The sequence below is a fragment of the Rattus rattus genome, chromosome 2, assembly GCF_011064425.1.
Source record: "Rattus rattus isolate New Zealand chromosome 2, Rrattus_CSIRO_v1, whole genome shotgun sequence".
In the NCBI taxonomy this organism is placed as follows: Eukaryota; Metazoa; Chordata; class Mammalia; order Rodentia; family Muridae; genus Rattus; species Rattus rattus.
This window is the reverse complement of record NC_046155.1, coordinates 20,638,110-20,655,665: the sequence shown is the minus strand read 5'-3', so window position 1 is coordinate 20,655,665 and position 17,556 is coordinate 20,638,110. Positions and strand designations below refer to the sequence as shown.

General features: G+C 38.4%; 1 protein-coding gene across 1 annotated transcript in view; it reads right to left on the bottom strand.

The window, feature by feature from the left end:
• Aldh1a1 (aldehyde dehydrogenase 1 family member A1) overlaps positions 1 to 17,556 on the bottom strand; it is a 49,995-nt gene that overhangs the window by 20,568 nt on the left and 11,871 nt on the right. The window contains exons 3-6 of the mRNA XM_032891705.1: positions 9,109 to 9,213; positions 4,925 to 5,065; positions 2,855 to 2,984; positions 1,189 to 1,250 (exon numbers count right to left, since the gene is read on the bottom strand). Coding sequence (XP_032747596.1) covers positions 1,189 to 1,250; positions 2,855 to 2,984; positions 4,925 to 5,065; positions 9,109 to 9,213 — 438 coding nt within the window. The remainder of the gene's footprint in view (positions 1 to 1,188; positions 1,251 to 2,854; positions 2,985 to 4,924; positions 5,066 to 9,108; positions 9,214 to 17,556) is intronic.

Here is a 17,556-nt window from a genome sequence, read left to right as displayed (position 1 = left end):
ATTTGTGAGACTGAAATCAGGCCATGGATACATTCCAATTGTTTTGCACAACAGAGAGGTAGGCTCAGATCGGGGCAAACAATATTGTTAACCCCAAAGGAAGTTCACATCCAGAGGGTGAGAGCTTTGGGTTCAGATCCCTACACACCCTCTGGCCCGCTGTAAGAAGTGAGATAGGTGACTACTTCTCTGCTTAGGCATTCACCACCCATGAGTCCTGAAAGTGGTTCTTGCTACTTTAGACAATCTCTTCTGAATCCACCGAGAAAGAACGCTGAGGGATAGCACATGACTGTGTGAGGCCCAGGCTTAGATCCCCAGAACAACCGAACAAAGCAGCTGAGGACAGTTAGTGTTTGGGCTTATTCAAGTTACTCACTGGTAGAGTGATGTAGATGTGCTGGAGGGATTTTAAGCCTTTAAAGTAATAAGCACTTCTATTAAATGCATCGATATGTTCAGTCTCATTAAACAAGAGTCACTATCACTCCATAAAAGAAGTGGGACGCCTCACTCTATTTTAATTTTGCCTTTTAAATTACATCAGCTATATACAGCTCATGTCCTGTGTGTCAAGCTTAGAGGAAATCTGGTTCATCCAGAAGTTGATTTTCTGACAGAAGAACTTTGAGTACCCAATCTTGATTTCTAAAGTTGCAAAGCAGGCCACACACTTTCCCAGTTTTTATGACCTTCATTACTTTCACTTAAGTCAAAAGATATTTTCTAATATTTTAACAATCTTGCTGCATTTACTATTCATGGTGAGAAATTTCAGGGAGGAAACAGAGTGCTGGAGGTTGCCAGTACAACTGTGACCCACTGACGTGGAGTCTCAGCACAGATGAGCCGTGATAAACCCTTGTCATATTCTTACACGGCACAGCTCACGAAACCGGAACATAGCACAATTTCCAAAGCCACCCATGCAGTCAACACTTGGGGCTCATGTGATAACACTGAAATGCCCTCCAAGGGCACAGCCATCTATCCAAGGTCTCTGAAGGAGCTAACTCTTATGTAAGAAGCTCAGTTACAGGACGATAAGCTGCAGGCAGTCATGCTTGTTGAATTTACTTCACACATAACCATTGTAAGAGCTTCACTTGTATGGGAATGGGCTTCCTCCCCAGATTAATGGAATTAGACCTTTCTTTCCCTCATTGGGAGTCAGGAAGGAAAACTTACAGGGATGATTTGGCCACACACCCCAATAGGTTCACGTCTTGTAAAAGTGAAAATGTCTCCATCTGGAAAACAGAGCAGACACAGCACTCGTTAAAGGCAAATGTGTTGTGCAGGCATGGCAGGGTGGATTTGAGATTGATGTGAGAGGAACCACATACTCAGCAGCAAAAAGCAAACAAAGGACCCTATTTACATTATTTATATTATTTACTAATAATATAAACAAGAGGGCCCTCAAATGTCAATTTCATTCTAAAAACTGGGGTATATGTGACAAGATGGGAAAAGATCTGACAGGCAGTTAACTCTATTTTTTGTTTTCAAAATGGCTGCCTTCCACATCAGCCTGTTCTTAGAGTAGTCCGGAAAGGAGCTGGGGAGAGAGAGTATCTCTCAATAAGGTGCAAATGTTTCCAATGTCTCAAATTTCCCAGGGCCATGAACCTTTAAGATGGTGAATGATTTAAAATAGTAAAAATGTAAGCTGTGTTTCTACTGCCTTGATATTTGTGTGTGTGTGTGTGTATGTATGTGTGTGTGTGTGTGTGTGTGTGTGTGGTGTGTGTGTGTGTGGTGGTGGTGGTGATGGTGGTGGTGATGGTGGTGGTGGTGCCTACTAAACACAAATGTAATGTCTTTTAATCTAAGGGAAAAATCTTTAAAAAAAAATAACCATCAGGCTTTGGCCAAGTCCTGTGCCTTACTCTGATATGGTTACCAGGGGAATTTTGTTATTCTGTATTTTGTTCTGGCTTTCACAGGAGCTTACTGCTACCACAGCAGGTACTTTTTCTGTCAAGACCCACAGGTACTTTAAACAGTTTCTTCTAGGTTTCCTCCCAGTGGAATAAGAGCCTCGAAAGACCCCCCTTCATGGTACCTCTGTGGTCTCATTCATAAATCCTAACTTCCTGGTGATCACCTTCCATAATGAATCCTCCAGTTAGATTGGCAGTGCCCATCAGGGACAGAACTGGATGTGGATTATTTGAGTTCAATTACAGACATGAAACTCAGCCTCTACTCCATTCCCAAATTGGTTATTTTTTTCACTTGAAATATTTTTCACGTGTCTGTTCTCCTACATGCACACTGAGTAATAGTTACCCAATCACTTCCATGCAAACTTCTTAACTCAGCTAGTAAAAACACTCCTCTCATCTTTGTGGTTTGTAAAACATGCTAATATATAAGTTAGTTAATTCTAAATACACTGAATTTAAAAGGGCACAGATTAGCATAACTGTCTCTTTCTGGACCATATATAAGTATATGTATACATATATATGTGTGTGTGTGTGTGTGTTTAAAAAAAACTATGTTGTAGGAAGGATATCAGTGTTGTTATGGAAATGGAGCAGAAATCAGTAATTTCGTAGACAGCTTTGGACAATTTGAGCGCTTAGACACCTCGCTGAATTTTTAACTGAATCTATGAATCTTACTGTAATGCTGCCTATGTGCTACAGAGTTTTATTTTCTGCATAGTTAATAGATACAACTTTAAAAAATGTTGACTCTTAATAGAAGTTCCTTCTTCAGAAAGCTGTCTACTCAAAATCAAGGAGAAAATAGTCTTCGTCTTACTGTTTGACATCTTCATCAGAATTTGTGATAGTGGCCTGGCCTTTGTCACAATCCCTGCTACTTTTCCAAGTGTACTCACCACTCGGTATTGTTTGACCATGGATCTTGTCAGCCCAGCCTGCACAGTACTTTAATGCTTTTATGCAGCCTCCTAAATCCGACAAGTACGCATTGGCAAAGACTTTCCCACCATTGATGGCCTCTATTGTCTGAAAAACCAACACAAAACACAGTCAGTAATTGCAACCAGAGTATTAGATTAATAAAATTGCTCCATGGAGCTGTAGAGATGGCTGGAACATCAGCTGCTGTTTCAGAAGAGCCAGCTTCATTTCCAGCATGATGGCTTACAGTCATGTACAGCTCTAGTTACATGTGATATTATGCCTCCTCTGCCCTCAGAGCAGCGATCATACACATCGTGCACAGAAACGCATGCAAGGCAGACATCTGCACACATGAAATAATTTAAATAAAAAAGAATGACTGTATACTCATGTACATATGAGGAGCACAATTGAACTCAGAAGTTGTAAAGAGAGAATGTCAAAAAGGTGGCAGGTGGCATGTGGGGGGGGTAGAGGGGGTTGGTAGGAAGTAGTTGTGGATCGATATAATCAGTATCTATTTTATAAATGTATGGTATCCTATAAGAATGAAAAGTAAATTAAAATATATAATCAATATTTTCATGAGTTAATATTTGAATATGAAAGGGAGCTCTGTAATCATAAGGAATCTCAAATCATCTTGATTAAACTCCTGTTTTTAAAACAGAGTCAAATAGTGTTTTTTTTTATGGCTATATAGCAAGATCATGGTAAACGATCCCCTGATAGTAAGATTCTGGTTGTCTGACCCTTGTGTCCTTTCGGTCACATTCTGAATCCCTTCCAGCTAAGCAATGTCTAAACATGAGGCACAATTTCACAGGTATGCGTCTGTGAATATGACTAGTAATTTCCTTGTCATATAAGAAGTATTATAACAGGATCCCACTTTGCCGTCCAACTCTACAGACAATTCAGTGTTTGCAATTTCTCAATGCCTAACTAACTATTGTCATATTTCTAGCAGATAGAAAAAATCTATTCATCCACTTTCTCCATGGACTCTCCCCAGCAGTTTTCAATGATAGTCCTGATGGGGAGGCAAAATAGTAACAACTATTTCAGCAATCAGACTATAAAGTTCCAGACTTCCTGCCCCTGTAGTCTTGTCCTCCTTCTCTTTTCATTCTGATTATACAGATCACCTACATCCTACGAGGTGATCACCCAATAGCTAAGCCCTCCTTTTCCAGTTTATATGTCCACTCCCTCAGAATGGATGCCTATGTGATTTTCTATGTCTGTTCTTCACCCTGTGACCTTTCAAGGTGACAGAGGCAGTTAAAACTTTTCATGCCAAGGCAAATGACAGAAGCCATGTTATCTGCTCTCTTCCTATACAACACACAGGAGGCTGTGGTTTATTGCAACAGCTACTGATTATATTTTTCCCTAATTTTGAAAAATTTAGCGAATTTGAGAAAAGTGTGATTCTTTACAAGTAATTGGTATTGCTTCCAGTGATATGAAGATAATAAAATATAGTTTGGATTCTAATGGGAAACCGCACTGCTTTCAGTTGGCTTTATTAAACAGGGACTTAAAAGACAAGAAAATCTGCTCTCATCTGTATTCTATACTGACATATCTATCCACAGAAATGAAAAAAAAAGCATAGCACTCAAAACAAAGCACTATTTTATTCCACATTAATTCTACATTCTGTTTGTTAATTCTTTTATACCCTGTGAAAAGAAAAATCACTTCTCTTTGTCATGACATTTTGAATAGATATCTAGGAAGAGGAGTCATTGTAAAAATAGTTGGCTTGATATATTACAATTTATTTTAGAGCGATATTTTGTCACTTGCAAGAGATTCATAAATATTACCCGGAAAGACATTATCATCAGTGAGTCTGAGAAATTGAAGACATTGTTAGAGGAGCAGTTACCATATCAAGGGCTCTGAGAAGTTCTAGAGAAAAGGCAGGATGGTTGGCCATGTGTTCTCTTAACCATACTGACTGACTGGCCAGTCGAAGCAGTGAGGGCTGCACCCACGTATGTATCTGGTTATTGGCATTGGTTAATACTCACAGCCAGCAGCAGGCGATCTCTCTCCATTAAGTCAGCCAGCTTGTTCAGCAGGCGTCCTCTCTCTGAAGCATCCATGGTGCGCCATGGGGATCCAATCTGGAAAGCCTGTCTTGCGGCCTTCACAGCTTTGTCAACATCTGCCTGGAAATCACAGATCAATCCATTCAGGATATTCAAAATACTAGATGCACAAGCACAACATCACAATCTTAGGAACTTATATCCTTACAAACAGAAGCTCCATTAGCCTAAAGTCCAGAACATTTACACACCCAACAATCTAGAATGTTGTAATGGTTTCTCTTGGTTAACATTTAGAACAAGTTCCAGTTGTCTACCAAATAGTTAAATGATTAGAATAGAAATGGCATATTTTAATAGATGTCACTTTATCCTATTATAATAGGACCATGTTTATTACTTGAAATAATGTTCTAGTTAATTTACACACATTAGCTCATTTGATTCAGAAATAAAGAGACTATCTCCCTTACCAAATTAGGACTAAAGTACCAAATAAGTGTCCTTTCCCATTGTACCCAATTAAAAATGAGGGCTCATCATATACACAGTGGTTTGCATGTGAAAGGCAAATACAGGCTGAAATGTTTTAACAGTTGTCACACGAGTGAGAGTTTATAGACATAGGGACCGAGGGGCAGATGTAGGCTTGGCATGGCACATGGGTTATAACCAGGATCCAATAGTGTCTGGAAATCTGTGATTTCTGGTCCAATAAGATATGAGAAATCCTAGCACCACACTCTTGCCACCATACTCTCTTCCAGCCCTTCACCATCACTGCAAATTCTACCCTTTCCAACTGTGAGGCAGCACGAATCCTTCTGCCTTACAGTTGCTTCGGTCGGCTATTTTGTAAGGCAGATAAGAAAAGTAACAAGCATGCAGATATTTTTGTGCATTTGCTCTAATGCCACTTGTATTATGTTAAACTGGTCCCCAAAATTGCTGGAAAATCTGCACGGAACCTTATCCTGAGTTGGTTTTCGTTGGTAAATAAAGTTGTCAGTAGCCAATGGCTGGGAAGAGAGACAGCAGCGGGACTTTAGGATTCCCAGGCAAGGGACCGAGGAGGAGAGGGATTGCTGTCATGCCTGGGAAGGAAGACAGCCACCAGGGAGGAGAAGGGTAGAAGACAGAGAGGTAGTCATTATGTAGGTGCCATGGAATACAGCTGACAGGATGCAGGGCAGCCAAGATAGAATACAGATGTTAGTAATAACTCAGGAATATGGGAGAAGGGTACATCATCCATGTGGAGGTTAGGAAGTGGCCCAGCCATTGAGCTTTTAAGGCATATCCAAATATAAAGTGTGTGTGTGTGTGTGTGTGTGTGTGTGTGTGTGTGTGTGTGTGTGTGTCTTTCATTCAGGAACTCAGAACATTTGGGCGGGTAGTAAGGAGCACCACCACCACCAGGGTAGATTTGAGTAACCATAATTGGGTACAACAACAGACAATTCCTTCTGGGAGCAGCTCTGATAATTCTGCTGTGTTCTTCACATACAGAAGAAATGAACACACATTTATAGTAACAGCCACGTTATAATTCACGCTTTAATTGGAACTTTGTGAGAGTGGACAGGCTGCCCATAAAGTAGAAAAAAAAATGCTTATATGTGGACAGTGTGTATGTAGAATAACATAAAGGAGACTAAGAAAGAGTAATGGTGGTGAATGTGGCAGCAGAGAACCCAGGCAAAGGACACTCGGATCATGAAGGAGGACAACAAATAATTCTTTTTTAGTTTCAACTCTGTCCTGGTCTTTTGTATTAGATAAGTCCACAAAAAAATACAGTTGATTGTGAAAGTGTCAAATTCCAAGTGAAGTTCATGGCTTCAGAACGGCCCTCCTAAATGTGTGAAAGTTCACTGAGATTCACTTCTGGGACTTGGGAGGTTTGGATTTGAGTGGCTTATTTAATCCAGCTGTGCACTGTTTCCTTTGTGAGTTCATCACACAATAAAGTGGTTTAAGGAAGAGGGGGGCTCTTTGGGCTCCAGGCACAAAGGCGGGCTCTTTCTAGCGCCCACGTTACCATTACAGTTAAGGATCATGTATCCTGTTTTGTAGGTAAGTAGTTTATGCTTGCGGAACAGCAGAAAGTAGAGGCAAATTTTGATTCTAGTTCACAAAACTCATGTTCTTGATGCTTTAACATTGAAACCTTGAATACTTAGCTCCTAGGATATATCTTGTTTTGGCAATGGGATTGATGTCATTAGGAAAACAAATTCTCTACCTGGGTTCAGTAAAATCTTTGTGAACTAGTCTGAGACTTTGCTGGGGCAGTCAGTAGGGTCTTCCTTCTTCCTGAGGTGCAGATGGGTGACCGACCATCCCAGCAACCTTGCCAATGAGCACGCATCTGCTCTGTGCTAAGGGAAAACTACCCCTCCCACAGAAGAGATCAAAGAAACTAATTCACAGCCAGCCAAGCTGCAAGTCATATCACAGTGCCAGTCTGGTTGGCTGGACAAATGGTTCCTCTAAGGAAATTGTCAGTGATACAGTCTGTGATAAGCAAGAGAATGTGGTTTGATTATCACATTCCTGTATCTGTATCTGTTTTGTAATTATTTAACAACTTGCATGTTTAGAATAGTTGCTGACACAATTTGTGAGGGATCTGACAAAGAGTTCTCTAGTGAAGAGTGGCTACCATGGCTTAGTGAAAAGTCCTAACCTGGTAAAGGGCACAGTCACAAGAAATCTGATAGGCTGCACCGACTCATTAGGTCACAGGCTAAAGGGTGGTTTCGGAAATTCCATTCACAGCAGAATGAGGCAGTCAATGGGCCACATCCTATCTTTCCTGGTATCACAAGGATTGAACAGGGGCCAGAGCAAATGTGTGTTAGAAAGCAAAGCGTGCCTGTGGGTGGGAGGTGCTTTCTTTTCACTTCAGTGGCTTCTTCGGGAACCACTGACTAACTCTGGAGTGTGAGTGAATCGATAATTGGAGGGATAAAACTAAATGCCCATTAAAGTAACTCCTGCAGACAGATGCGAAAGAAAACTGGTCTGTCATTTTTTTTTCTGAATCTTTTAAATTATTTTATTTAATTTTGTCAAACCAGTCACATAAAATAGTACTGCAATTTATAATTTTGAATATTAAAAACAAAAGTGCTATGAGACATTCTATTAATTCAATCTGTGATTCAAAATATTCTTTTCTCAATTTATTTTTTATACCTTTCTGCGTGTAAGTTTTTCTATATCGGTACTTCCTAAGTGAAAATTTCTTGGCTATAATCACTAGGTTACTAGAATGTAGATTACTAATCAGACTTTTTAGAAGAGTTGATACAAATTTACATCGTGTTTGCTATTGGACAATTTCCTTAAAGATTTATAAATCACTGTAGTGAACACTGCTTTGTAGTATTTTGAGATGTCCTCCTTGGTGAAGATGTCTTTGTATAGCAAATAAATTACTTTGAGAACAATATACAAATTAATCTAAGTGTAGAATTTCCTTTGGATACAATAAACATATTAGAAACATTATTATTTTCAAATATAATCAATGTTATTATCTGATAACTTAGATAGAAATCTCATTTTTTTCTGAACTTGCACATTTTTAAAATTTCTTCCCCTTTATAATTATACATTCCTTCTGACTTGTTCTTCAAGTTCATTGCAATTAAACCCTGTTATTAAATGTTATCATTGAAAGAGTATTGATTAACCAGAGCTTCATTTTTGGACTCATTTATTATGAAATAATGTTGTGGTGTTTGATGAAGAGCTTTATAATTTTAAATGCTCATTATTTCATTTTATTTGTAGTGGGTGTAGGATCTAGAAAGAATTCTCTCAATCTAAAAATGAAAGTTTTAAATTGAAATAGAAGTTGAATTTTCATCTAACCCATATTTGTTGACTATTACATATAGCTAGTGATATTACAAATAAATGGCTTTTGCGTGGGTGGTAAGGTTCTAACTCAGACCTTCAAGCTTGCACAGTAAGTATTTTATACATTGAACCATGTCATTGACATAAGAAAAACTCCGGACAACAGAACATGTAGCCAATGCCAGAGCAGCCATGTTTCCATGTCTTTCCTTGAAGGTTCAGTGGGTTTTGAGCTCATAACAGTGACAAAGGCTCCTGTGGTAAAGTGGAGCTGCAGGTGTTGGGAAACTTACCTTGTCCCCTTCTTCCACATGGCAGATGACCTCCTCAGTTGCAGGGTTAAGGACAGGAAATTTCTTGCCACTCACTGAATCATGCCATTCATTGTTTATGAAGATCTGTCATGATAGAAAGCAAATAAAATCACTCAAATATGCCCCAAGATGGAGGATTTTTCAACGAGTGTTGAAGTACTATATGACATCTACAGTTTGCGTACCCCTGCACTATCTCAACATGTACACCATTTGTTGCATTTATCATGTAATAAACACTTATATACACTCATTTGTGCATACTAAAGTAAAGGAAAAATGTACCATGTGAGTTTTCACCTTGACCTTTGGTCCCACAGTCCCTGGTTCAGCCCACATACCCCACATTCACTGCCTTAGTCACCACATCCCCATCTGATGCACTTTCCTTCATAAGTTTCTCAGCTGTACCCTCACCATTTTCTTGGTATACTTCAAACTAAGTTTGAAGCAGCAACTCTTCATGACTAGTTGCTCCAACTCAATGTAGTTTCTTTTGTTCCAAAGTAATGTACCAATGTTCTAGTACAAAGTTAATAGTGTATTCAAATTAGAGACACACAACCTATGAGGTTGAAACCAGCCAGTCATTATCATCAACCTTAAAAATTAACATAGAAGTCACCCACTTTCAATAATTCTGCCTTATTGCTGCCATAGGAATTGCATTATACCTCCAATTTTTGATGGGTGAACTAAGAGATCAAATATCTCTCAATATGTAGATAGATGTATAATTCCATGCCCTATTTTGACCACTGTAATTTCACTTAGAAAGAGCTCAACACTAAGCTAATCACATTTTGTTCTGATGTTATGAGACCAATTAGTTCCTGCCTAAGTCCTAACATCTTAGCTCATTGAGTTGTTAATGATATGCCTGCCATGAGTGATTTCTGGCCCATGAACTCTTTTGGTCAAAGAGCCATTATATTTCTTGTCACTGTGATATTAGAATCATGCATGTAAATGGTACACTGCTCCTTCAAGCTGAATGCAGTAGATGCTTGAGAAATGAGTCAAACTAGAATTATTGAAGATTATCTGGTATGCTTCAGAAAACTGGAGAGAAAAGCTGTGAGCACCCAGGGCTCTGCATGATTCAGTTTTAACATTTAATATTAAAGACAAGCGTGAAACTAGCGTCTGTTTAGTTTAGTTTTCTATAACCAAATTCTGAGTGACCACTTGAAATTGTTTATTGAGTTGTTTTCTTTGGCAATTTTATATAAGTATAAAGTGTATCCCGATTAGTACCATGGCTCAGTTCTCTAATCTTTCCCCATTAATCCTCCCAAGCTCTCTGTGCACCCTTTCTCACACCTATGACTTTCATTTTATTTTATTGCTTGTTTATTTGAAATATGAATTTAGTGAGGCTCATCTGTGAGTCCAAGGGTTTGGAAATATCCATTAGGATCCCGATGGAATCACCATTTGCTCACTATACAAGTGAAAATGAATCCATCAGAATCCATCAGCAGTCAATAATTCACCAGGGAGGCACATTGACCAGTAAGTTCCTCCCTGGTCCATGACCTGTTCATAGGTCTAATTTCATGTTGTCTCATTGGAGTAAGCAATAGAGACTGCTGGATCATGACTTGCTTTGGCTGTGACATGCAAAAGTGGTCACAGCTTTGATCAGAAAAGCATTTTGTAAAATAATGACTAAATATGAATGGAAGATATCATGAAAAAACTAGAAAGGATATTAACTCTAGCCCAGATCCTGGAGGTTCATACTAAAAAAAAAAGTGGATTTCTGATTAACATCAGTCAGCAAATTGAAGAGTCAAATAACCAATGTAATAATTTCATCAATAAATTTCATGACAAGACTTGTGGTAGAGAGGAGCATGGAATTGGGACAATATAGACAAATTATGAACAAAGCATGGGCCAATCTTAAGACGCTCACAGCACAGCAAGGGTTCCACTAGCATCAAGTAGAAATGAAGTCAGCATCTAGCAGACTCTGATGCCCAGAGAGGAAAATTTTAGCTGCTAGATTTAAGACCCAAAAGGTTGTTTCAGGAAATAATTCAGCCAATACTGAGATGAACTGGAGTAATCAGATTTAGAGAGTTTTCCCAGAGGCTACTTCAGCAACCCAACGAGGCACAAAGTGACAGAATAACATTATTACCCACAAAGTACAACTCAGTGGTAATCCTAGAGCAATAAATCACATACAGTCTCCACCAGATATTGAGATAATTCAGGATTAAGACAGAACTCAACACAGACTATATGACATCCTTTTCTTCATCTTAGTTATTACTTGCAGTGAATTAATTTCTCTCTCTCCCCTATTTAATTTTCTTAGAGTTAGATTTTTTATTACCTTCTAGCTATTTGTAAGAATGAGTACATTTTAATAGCCACCCTTCCTATAATGATATTAAATGCATAATCTAGTGCAATGAATGTTTATTATAGTAATTATTAAACCCGTTTGAGGCCTCTGGAATGTTCTCTCACAGACAGAACAATACTTTCTATTTGCCTTTTGCTGTTGTCAATGATACTATTAAAATATTAAAAATATGTTTGTCACACTAAACCATTAACTGTATTCTAATTATGAATACACTTGTGGTACTTTAGGAGATATTAACACTAAGTTACAGAAACCATTGGAATTCTAAAGGTATCATTTGTACTCTCAGATTTCAAGCTTTCACATTTTAGTATTGTTTCTGTCTGATGAAACAGTAAGAGTTTGCAGGGAGCTTAAACTTGACTTCTGCCTTTTGCACTTTCCATATATCCAATTAAAAATGATATATGATATACATAAAAAAATAAAAAAATAAATGATTACAGACTTTCTTCCTATTTGCCAGGCACACATTAGTGTCTCAACTCATAATTGCTATAAAAATCAGTGGTCAGTATAAAAGTTATTAAGTGTTAAAAATTTTTCTACATTCTAGTTTCTCTGCAGATCATACAATTTTTTTCCTTCGATGACATAAGAAATTTCTCCAAAATATTTCTGATTTGGAACAAAATAGGTTTTATTAATAGACATAGTAAATGGCTTCTCTTATTATCTGTTGATACAAAATTTGGTGGCCTATCAGTTCTTAACTCCCTCCCCCAACAACATATTGCAAAATCAAATTATCTCTGCACAATGACAGCCGGAATCTCAGCTCAAGGTTCTTATAGTGGAAGTCAATAGTTTCATGGTTGCCGAGAATATATAAAAATTACATTTTAAAAGCACAAAGTGTTTTAAGATATTGAAGCGAGAAAACTGCTAGTCATTCCTCAGCAGATCACCTGTGTACATTAACTCTGAAAGCCTGGAACATAGCCTGGAGATTGATAGGTGACAATGACAACATCTATGGAACGAAAGATATCATAAAGTATACATTATTCATCATTAACAATCTGAGAATGTTCCAAGACTATGGGAAAGGTTGAAGAAGTAGAAGAAAGACAGGGTGGGGGTAAACATTAGGAGATGCAACATGTCAAGTGGTGTTTTAAACATTCAAAATAATCAAGGCTAGATTTCTCATGATTGTTCTTAAGCTAAGCCCTGAGGAAGCAAAACAAAATATTGTGAATTAAAATTGAAAAGGGAGAGTAAACACAACCATAAATAATATATGGTAGGAAACTCTCTGCAGTTCAGGGTATGGAAACAAAATGAGAGTGACCAAAATAAATAGAAAGAAACACATTATTCCTCAACTAGTAATGTAACTGCGTAGTCATTTGCCCTTGTATTAAAACCTTACTAGACAAGGACAAAAAAAAGAACTGTTAGTATCAGGAACTGGCTTTACAGTTGGATGCAGATCACCTCGGTACTCAGGGGTGACTTCACCCATAGGCAACAGGGACCCGCACATCTGTTGTCATGGCAATCGCCATACATTCCCAGTGTCCATTTACCTCCCACCTTTACCTATAAGCAGTTATGTGACAGCCCAAACAAAAGGCAGACCCTTCCTGACCTTCATCCCTTGTTCTTTCCCTTTTGTCCCCTTTGACTCTGTCACCCATTCCCCACAATAAACTTCTCTCATGTGGAACTGCATGGACCTGGTGTGGCCTGTCTGAACACGAGCCACGATTCTATCAGAACAGGTACTGCTACATTTATGTTGAGGTACATTACCACCACATCCAATAGATGACAAAATGACATTGGTGCATTTTATATTCCCTGAATCAGCATTGATGTATTTAAAAGCTTGTGTGTATATTTTCTCTTTAGTAGTATTAGGTCCTCTTCCCTCTAAAGAAAATAGCAGTATAGAGCACATGTATTAACTCAGATTGAATTGCTCTTCACATAGGTCCCCCAAACTCTGAATGCCCCTCACATTAGCCCTCTTAGTCTGCAAAGTAGTAAGTGAAAAATTCAATAGGTATCATCTATGTTTGAAAAGTCAAGTGAACATACAGTCCTTAAGAAATGGAGACAATAGCTTTCAAAGGGTCTGTGCTATTTACTTTAGGATTTGGGCTGAGATGTCCTTGAATGAGATTGGAATGCCACTACTGTTAGTCACCATGGAGAACAGGATGCCATACAGAAACCTGTCCCCTGAAATGGCGTAATTCATAATCTCTACACTCTGGTTTTGTATGTTAAGAGCTGGATAACCTTGAAGAAGTCAACATGTTTTCAGAGCTTAGCTTCCAGAGTTTGTAAATAGGACTTCAGTAATAGTTTCTAGTTCCTTTCTACTCATTACTTATTAATCTCAAATGAGATAAACAGTTGAAGTTAGTTTCCCACAGTGTTGAGTAATAAAGTACAGATTTCACCAGCATTAAAGACTGAACAATTTCAGGATTCTAGGATTCATCTCGGAAAGGATAGCTCAGGAAGGCACTGCAGAACAACGGTTAGACACTGTCTGCTTTTCGCAAACTAGGGATTTAATTCTTATACCTACTTTTTCAGGTAGCATCTTTATTAAATGCTAATTCATGGATAGAAAAACTTAAATACAAATAGATTAGAAGCTTGGCCAAGCTTAAGTCATGAAATATGTATGAACTCTGGAAATTGCATTCAGGTCTTCTGTCTAGTTAAACAACTACATCTCACAGAAATTCACCTATTCGCTCAACTCCTTCAAGGTCCTGAGAAAATATAGTTTTAGTCAGAAGTTAGAAATGATTTCTCCAAATAAAGGCAGCCATAGCACAGTTAGCTTTATCTCAAAGGTAGTTCTGCCCTCCTTTAAGCATCGTCAAGATTTCCCCCAGACCCCATTAGCCAATGTGGTCGAAAAAAGGCATCCCCAGAGCCCACATTTATCCCTTTGACAAATTCTTTCAGCTTTCTTCCTGTAAGCATGTTCCAGAATTTTCCATTTAATATATTCTAGCTACCTGTTTGCTGCCCCATAAATCCATTAAGAATATAATTTCTTGAAACAATAATTATATTAACATTCTAATAGTACATCCCAATATTGTAGAACTAATATTCTGATAGTGCAGAACAACCACACAATCAATTCATTAAACAAAGAAAATGGGGAAATTGAAAAAAAAAGAGAGAATGGGAAAAATTAAGTAAAGCAGGGAGTATTACTTGAAATATCAAGTGGCCTGGGTTTGTAAACTGCAAGAATTTTAAGAGACATAGAAAAGGTGGGGGTAACTAAAAATCTCAATATTATAACTTGTGTCTAGCACATAAATTTCTATTATTTATAATTCTTTGTACAAAAATATGTGCATACACACACACACACACAGAGAGAGAGAGAGAGAGAGAGAGAGAGAGAGAGAGAGAGAGAGAGAGATGAGAGGGATGAGACAAAGAGGCAGAGAGATACAGATTAATGAAACCAGACATCTAAGAACAAAATCACCAGCTGTAACTAAAATTTAACCCAGAGGACTTGAAGTAATGCAGTTCACATGGGAAGTGTGCGCCACCTGTGTCTCAACTTCTTCCTCAAGTCTCTCCCAACCCAGATCTTTGTATTTTCAGTTCAGTGAACAAAACTGCCTTCTCTATTCTCTTGGTTCTCTCAGAACTGGCCAAAATCTTCCGATGGCCTGAGAGAATCATCCAGAACAGTTCAGTCATCATCCTCCAGGATTCAGGAATTGGTAAGTAAAAGTCAGGGTGAAAACTAAATAGCATGTAAATTCTATGTCCCTAAGTCATGGTGGAGGCCATGTTAGTAATCAGTGACAGGCAGCCAGCATTCAAGGTCTAGAATTGTCACTTACAAGCTGTGCAAATTTACGTTACTTGGCTCCTTTGTTCCCTCATCTATATAAAAGAAAGCGGAGCTCCAATAAGGTTGCTATGAGTCAATAAATGAAATTATTGTAAAACTCTTTGGTTGTAATTATTTACTGTGCTTAATAAACATCACTAGAAATGCAAATGTCTTCTGTGCATGAAAGAAGTATAAATTAAGGAGTTAAATTCAATAATCATCCTAAGTATTAATGATCTGAACCTTTGTGAAAACATTTTTCTTCTTGAATTTCTTTATTTTCTATTTCTAAAACAAGGCATGTGAAATGAGAAAGAAAAATTGGAGTGAGAAAAATCCTACAATAGAAAATTCTTCGGACCCAGGAAGCCTGGGTAATCCTAGGAACTTTACCCTGGTCCTCAGGTGGAGCAATGCCACTAAGACAGACTGACAGGAAAAGTACGGGAAAATGAGAGATTGACCCCGTGGGAACAGAACTCTGAAAGGATTCAAAGAAATACACAGGACAGGACTGCTCATATTAGACACTCCGCAGGAGCTAGGGCCTGCCTCAACTGCTTCTTGCCAACTAAACATGGAGACAGTTTGCACCTCCTTAGGAAATGGGACTCTTCCTCATCCTGTATCAACTGGAAGAAGGCAGAGGCAGGTTGAGGCGCTAGTGTTGGCAAGGGGTCCTATAACTTCCAGAGGAGCTCTTCTTGCAAAAGCTCCTTAGCAGGACTGGAGCTTACATGTGGCATTTACTCAGAACTCATGATGAAGACAGGGACGTGATGGGGGCTTTTGCATTGCCTTACAAGATAATTTATCTACGGCATCAAAGAGGAACTAAACTGGAGAATAAGTCTTAAAAAGATTCATCGATTACTGCCTTGGTTGGAAAGCAACACTCCAAAGGTTAAGATTATGCAGACATTTGACTATAGTTATTAATCTTTTCATTTTAGTTATTAATTTTTTATTTTCTCTGTCCCCTAGACCAAAACACCAACTTGTTTTCCACAATAATGAAATTTAAAAACTCAGTAGGGAAAAAAAAAACTACAGAAACTGAGACCGTTATCAGAAAAGGTAAGTTGACAAATACTTAAATCCCTGACTTTTGTGGTTTGTATCCAGAAGCTGAGTTAACAGCCATTGCTTTCAAGCCATCTAGGGAGTATGAATTTAATACTGTTTTTCAGTAGGACCCAGTAAAAGGAACGTTCACGGGCATAGAGAAAGCTCCCCATTGAGATTTAATTGCATACATAACTGGTGTCCTCCCAAGTGTGAAAATGCTGTAGCCAGCACATCAAACAGTATAGTATTTACCGAGTAGAGCAGACATATATAGAAGATGGGCAGAATATCAAAATCCACCGAGTGGCATTGTTTATTATTAACTAGAGAAGTATGTGAACCCCAAACAAATCCATTCTCGACTCTGAAATACTTCAGTCCATCATCCAATGTCTTTGAACTGAAGAGGTTTCAATCTGCAAACATCTGTCTGTGTTAAGGGATTACTGGTCCTGTGTTTGTACAGGGACTTAGAGGAATCCCTCCTTTTTCAAGTACTTTCATTGGCATATTTCCTTAATAAGTATTAAATTAAATTTGACTCAGTGGGGAAATAGTTAACTTTAAAAGTGTCTTTGAGAGTCACATACACACAAACACCAAAGCTCAGCAAAATTTGTAAAGGACAGAAATAACAAATACCAAGTAAGCTAAGAATGGTGGGGCATCCCAACTACCCAAGTTCATTTCCAGCTGGGACCATATAAATGAAACTCTTCTTGGTTATTAAAATGTAATGATAAAAGCATGGCCAATAATTCCAATCTTCAGAAAACACTGGATGTACATACAGATTTTGTCAGGAATCTTTCCCAAATGAGAAGTGAGGCAGGGGGTTTCACATTTGGTTTGCACATACTTTTTATATCTGTGAGCTGTTGGAGGGAGATTGTGCACTCCCCACTGTTTGCAGCTACCAAATTAAGGGGGGCAGGGAAGAAAAGGAGAGCAATAAGAAAAAGAAGACCTAAATCAAAAGGCATTTTCATTTTCATTCTTCTCAAAACTTGGGAAATGAGGCTTACTGTATTTCTAGCTGCTCCTCTCTGCAGGCCTTGTCCTAAGGCAAGAGCCCATAAGCCAGACAGCACCCTCACCTCAGGTGCTTAGAAAATGCAAAAGGCTTCAGGGTTTCTTAGCC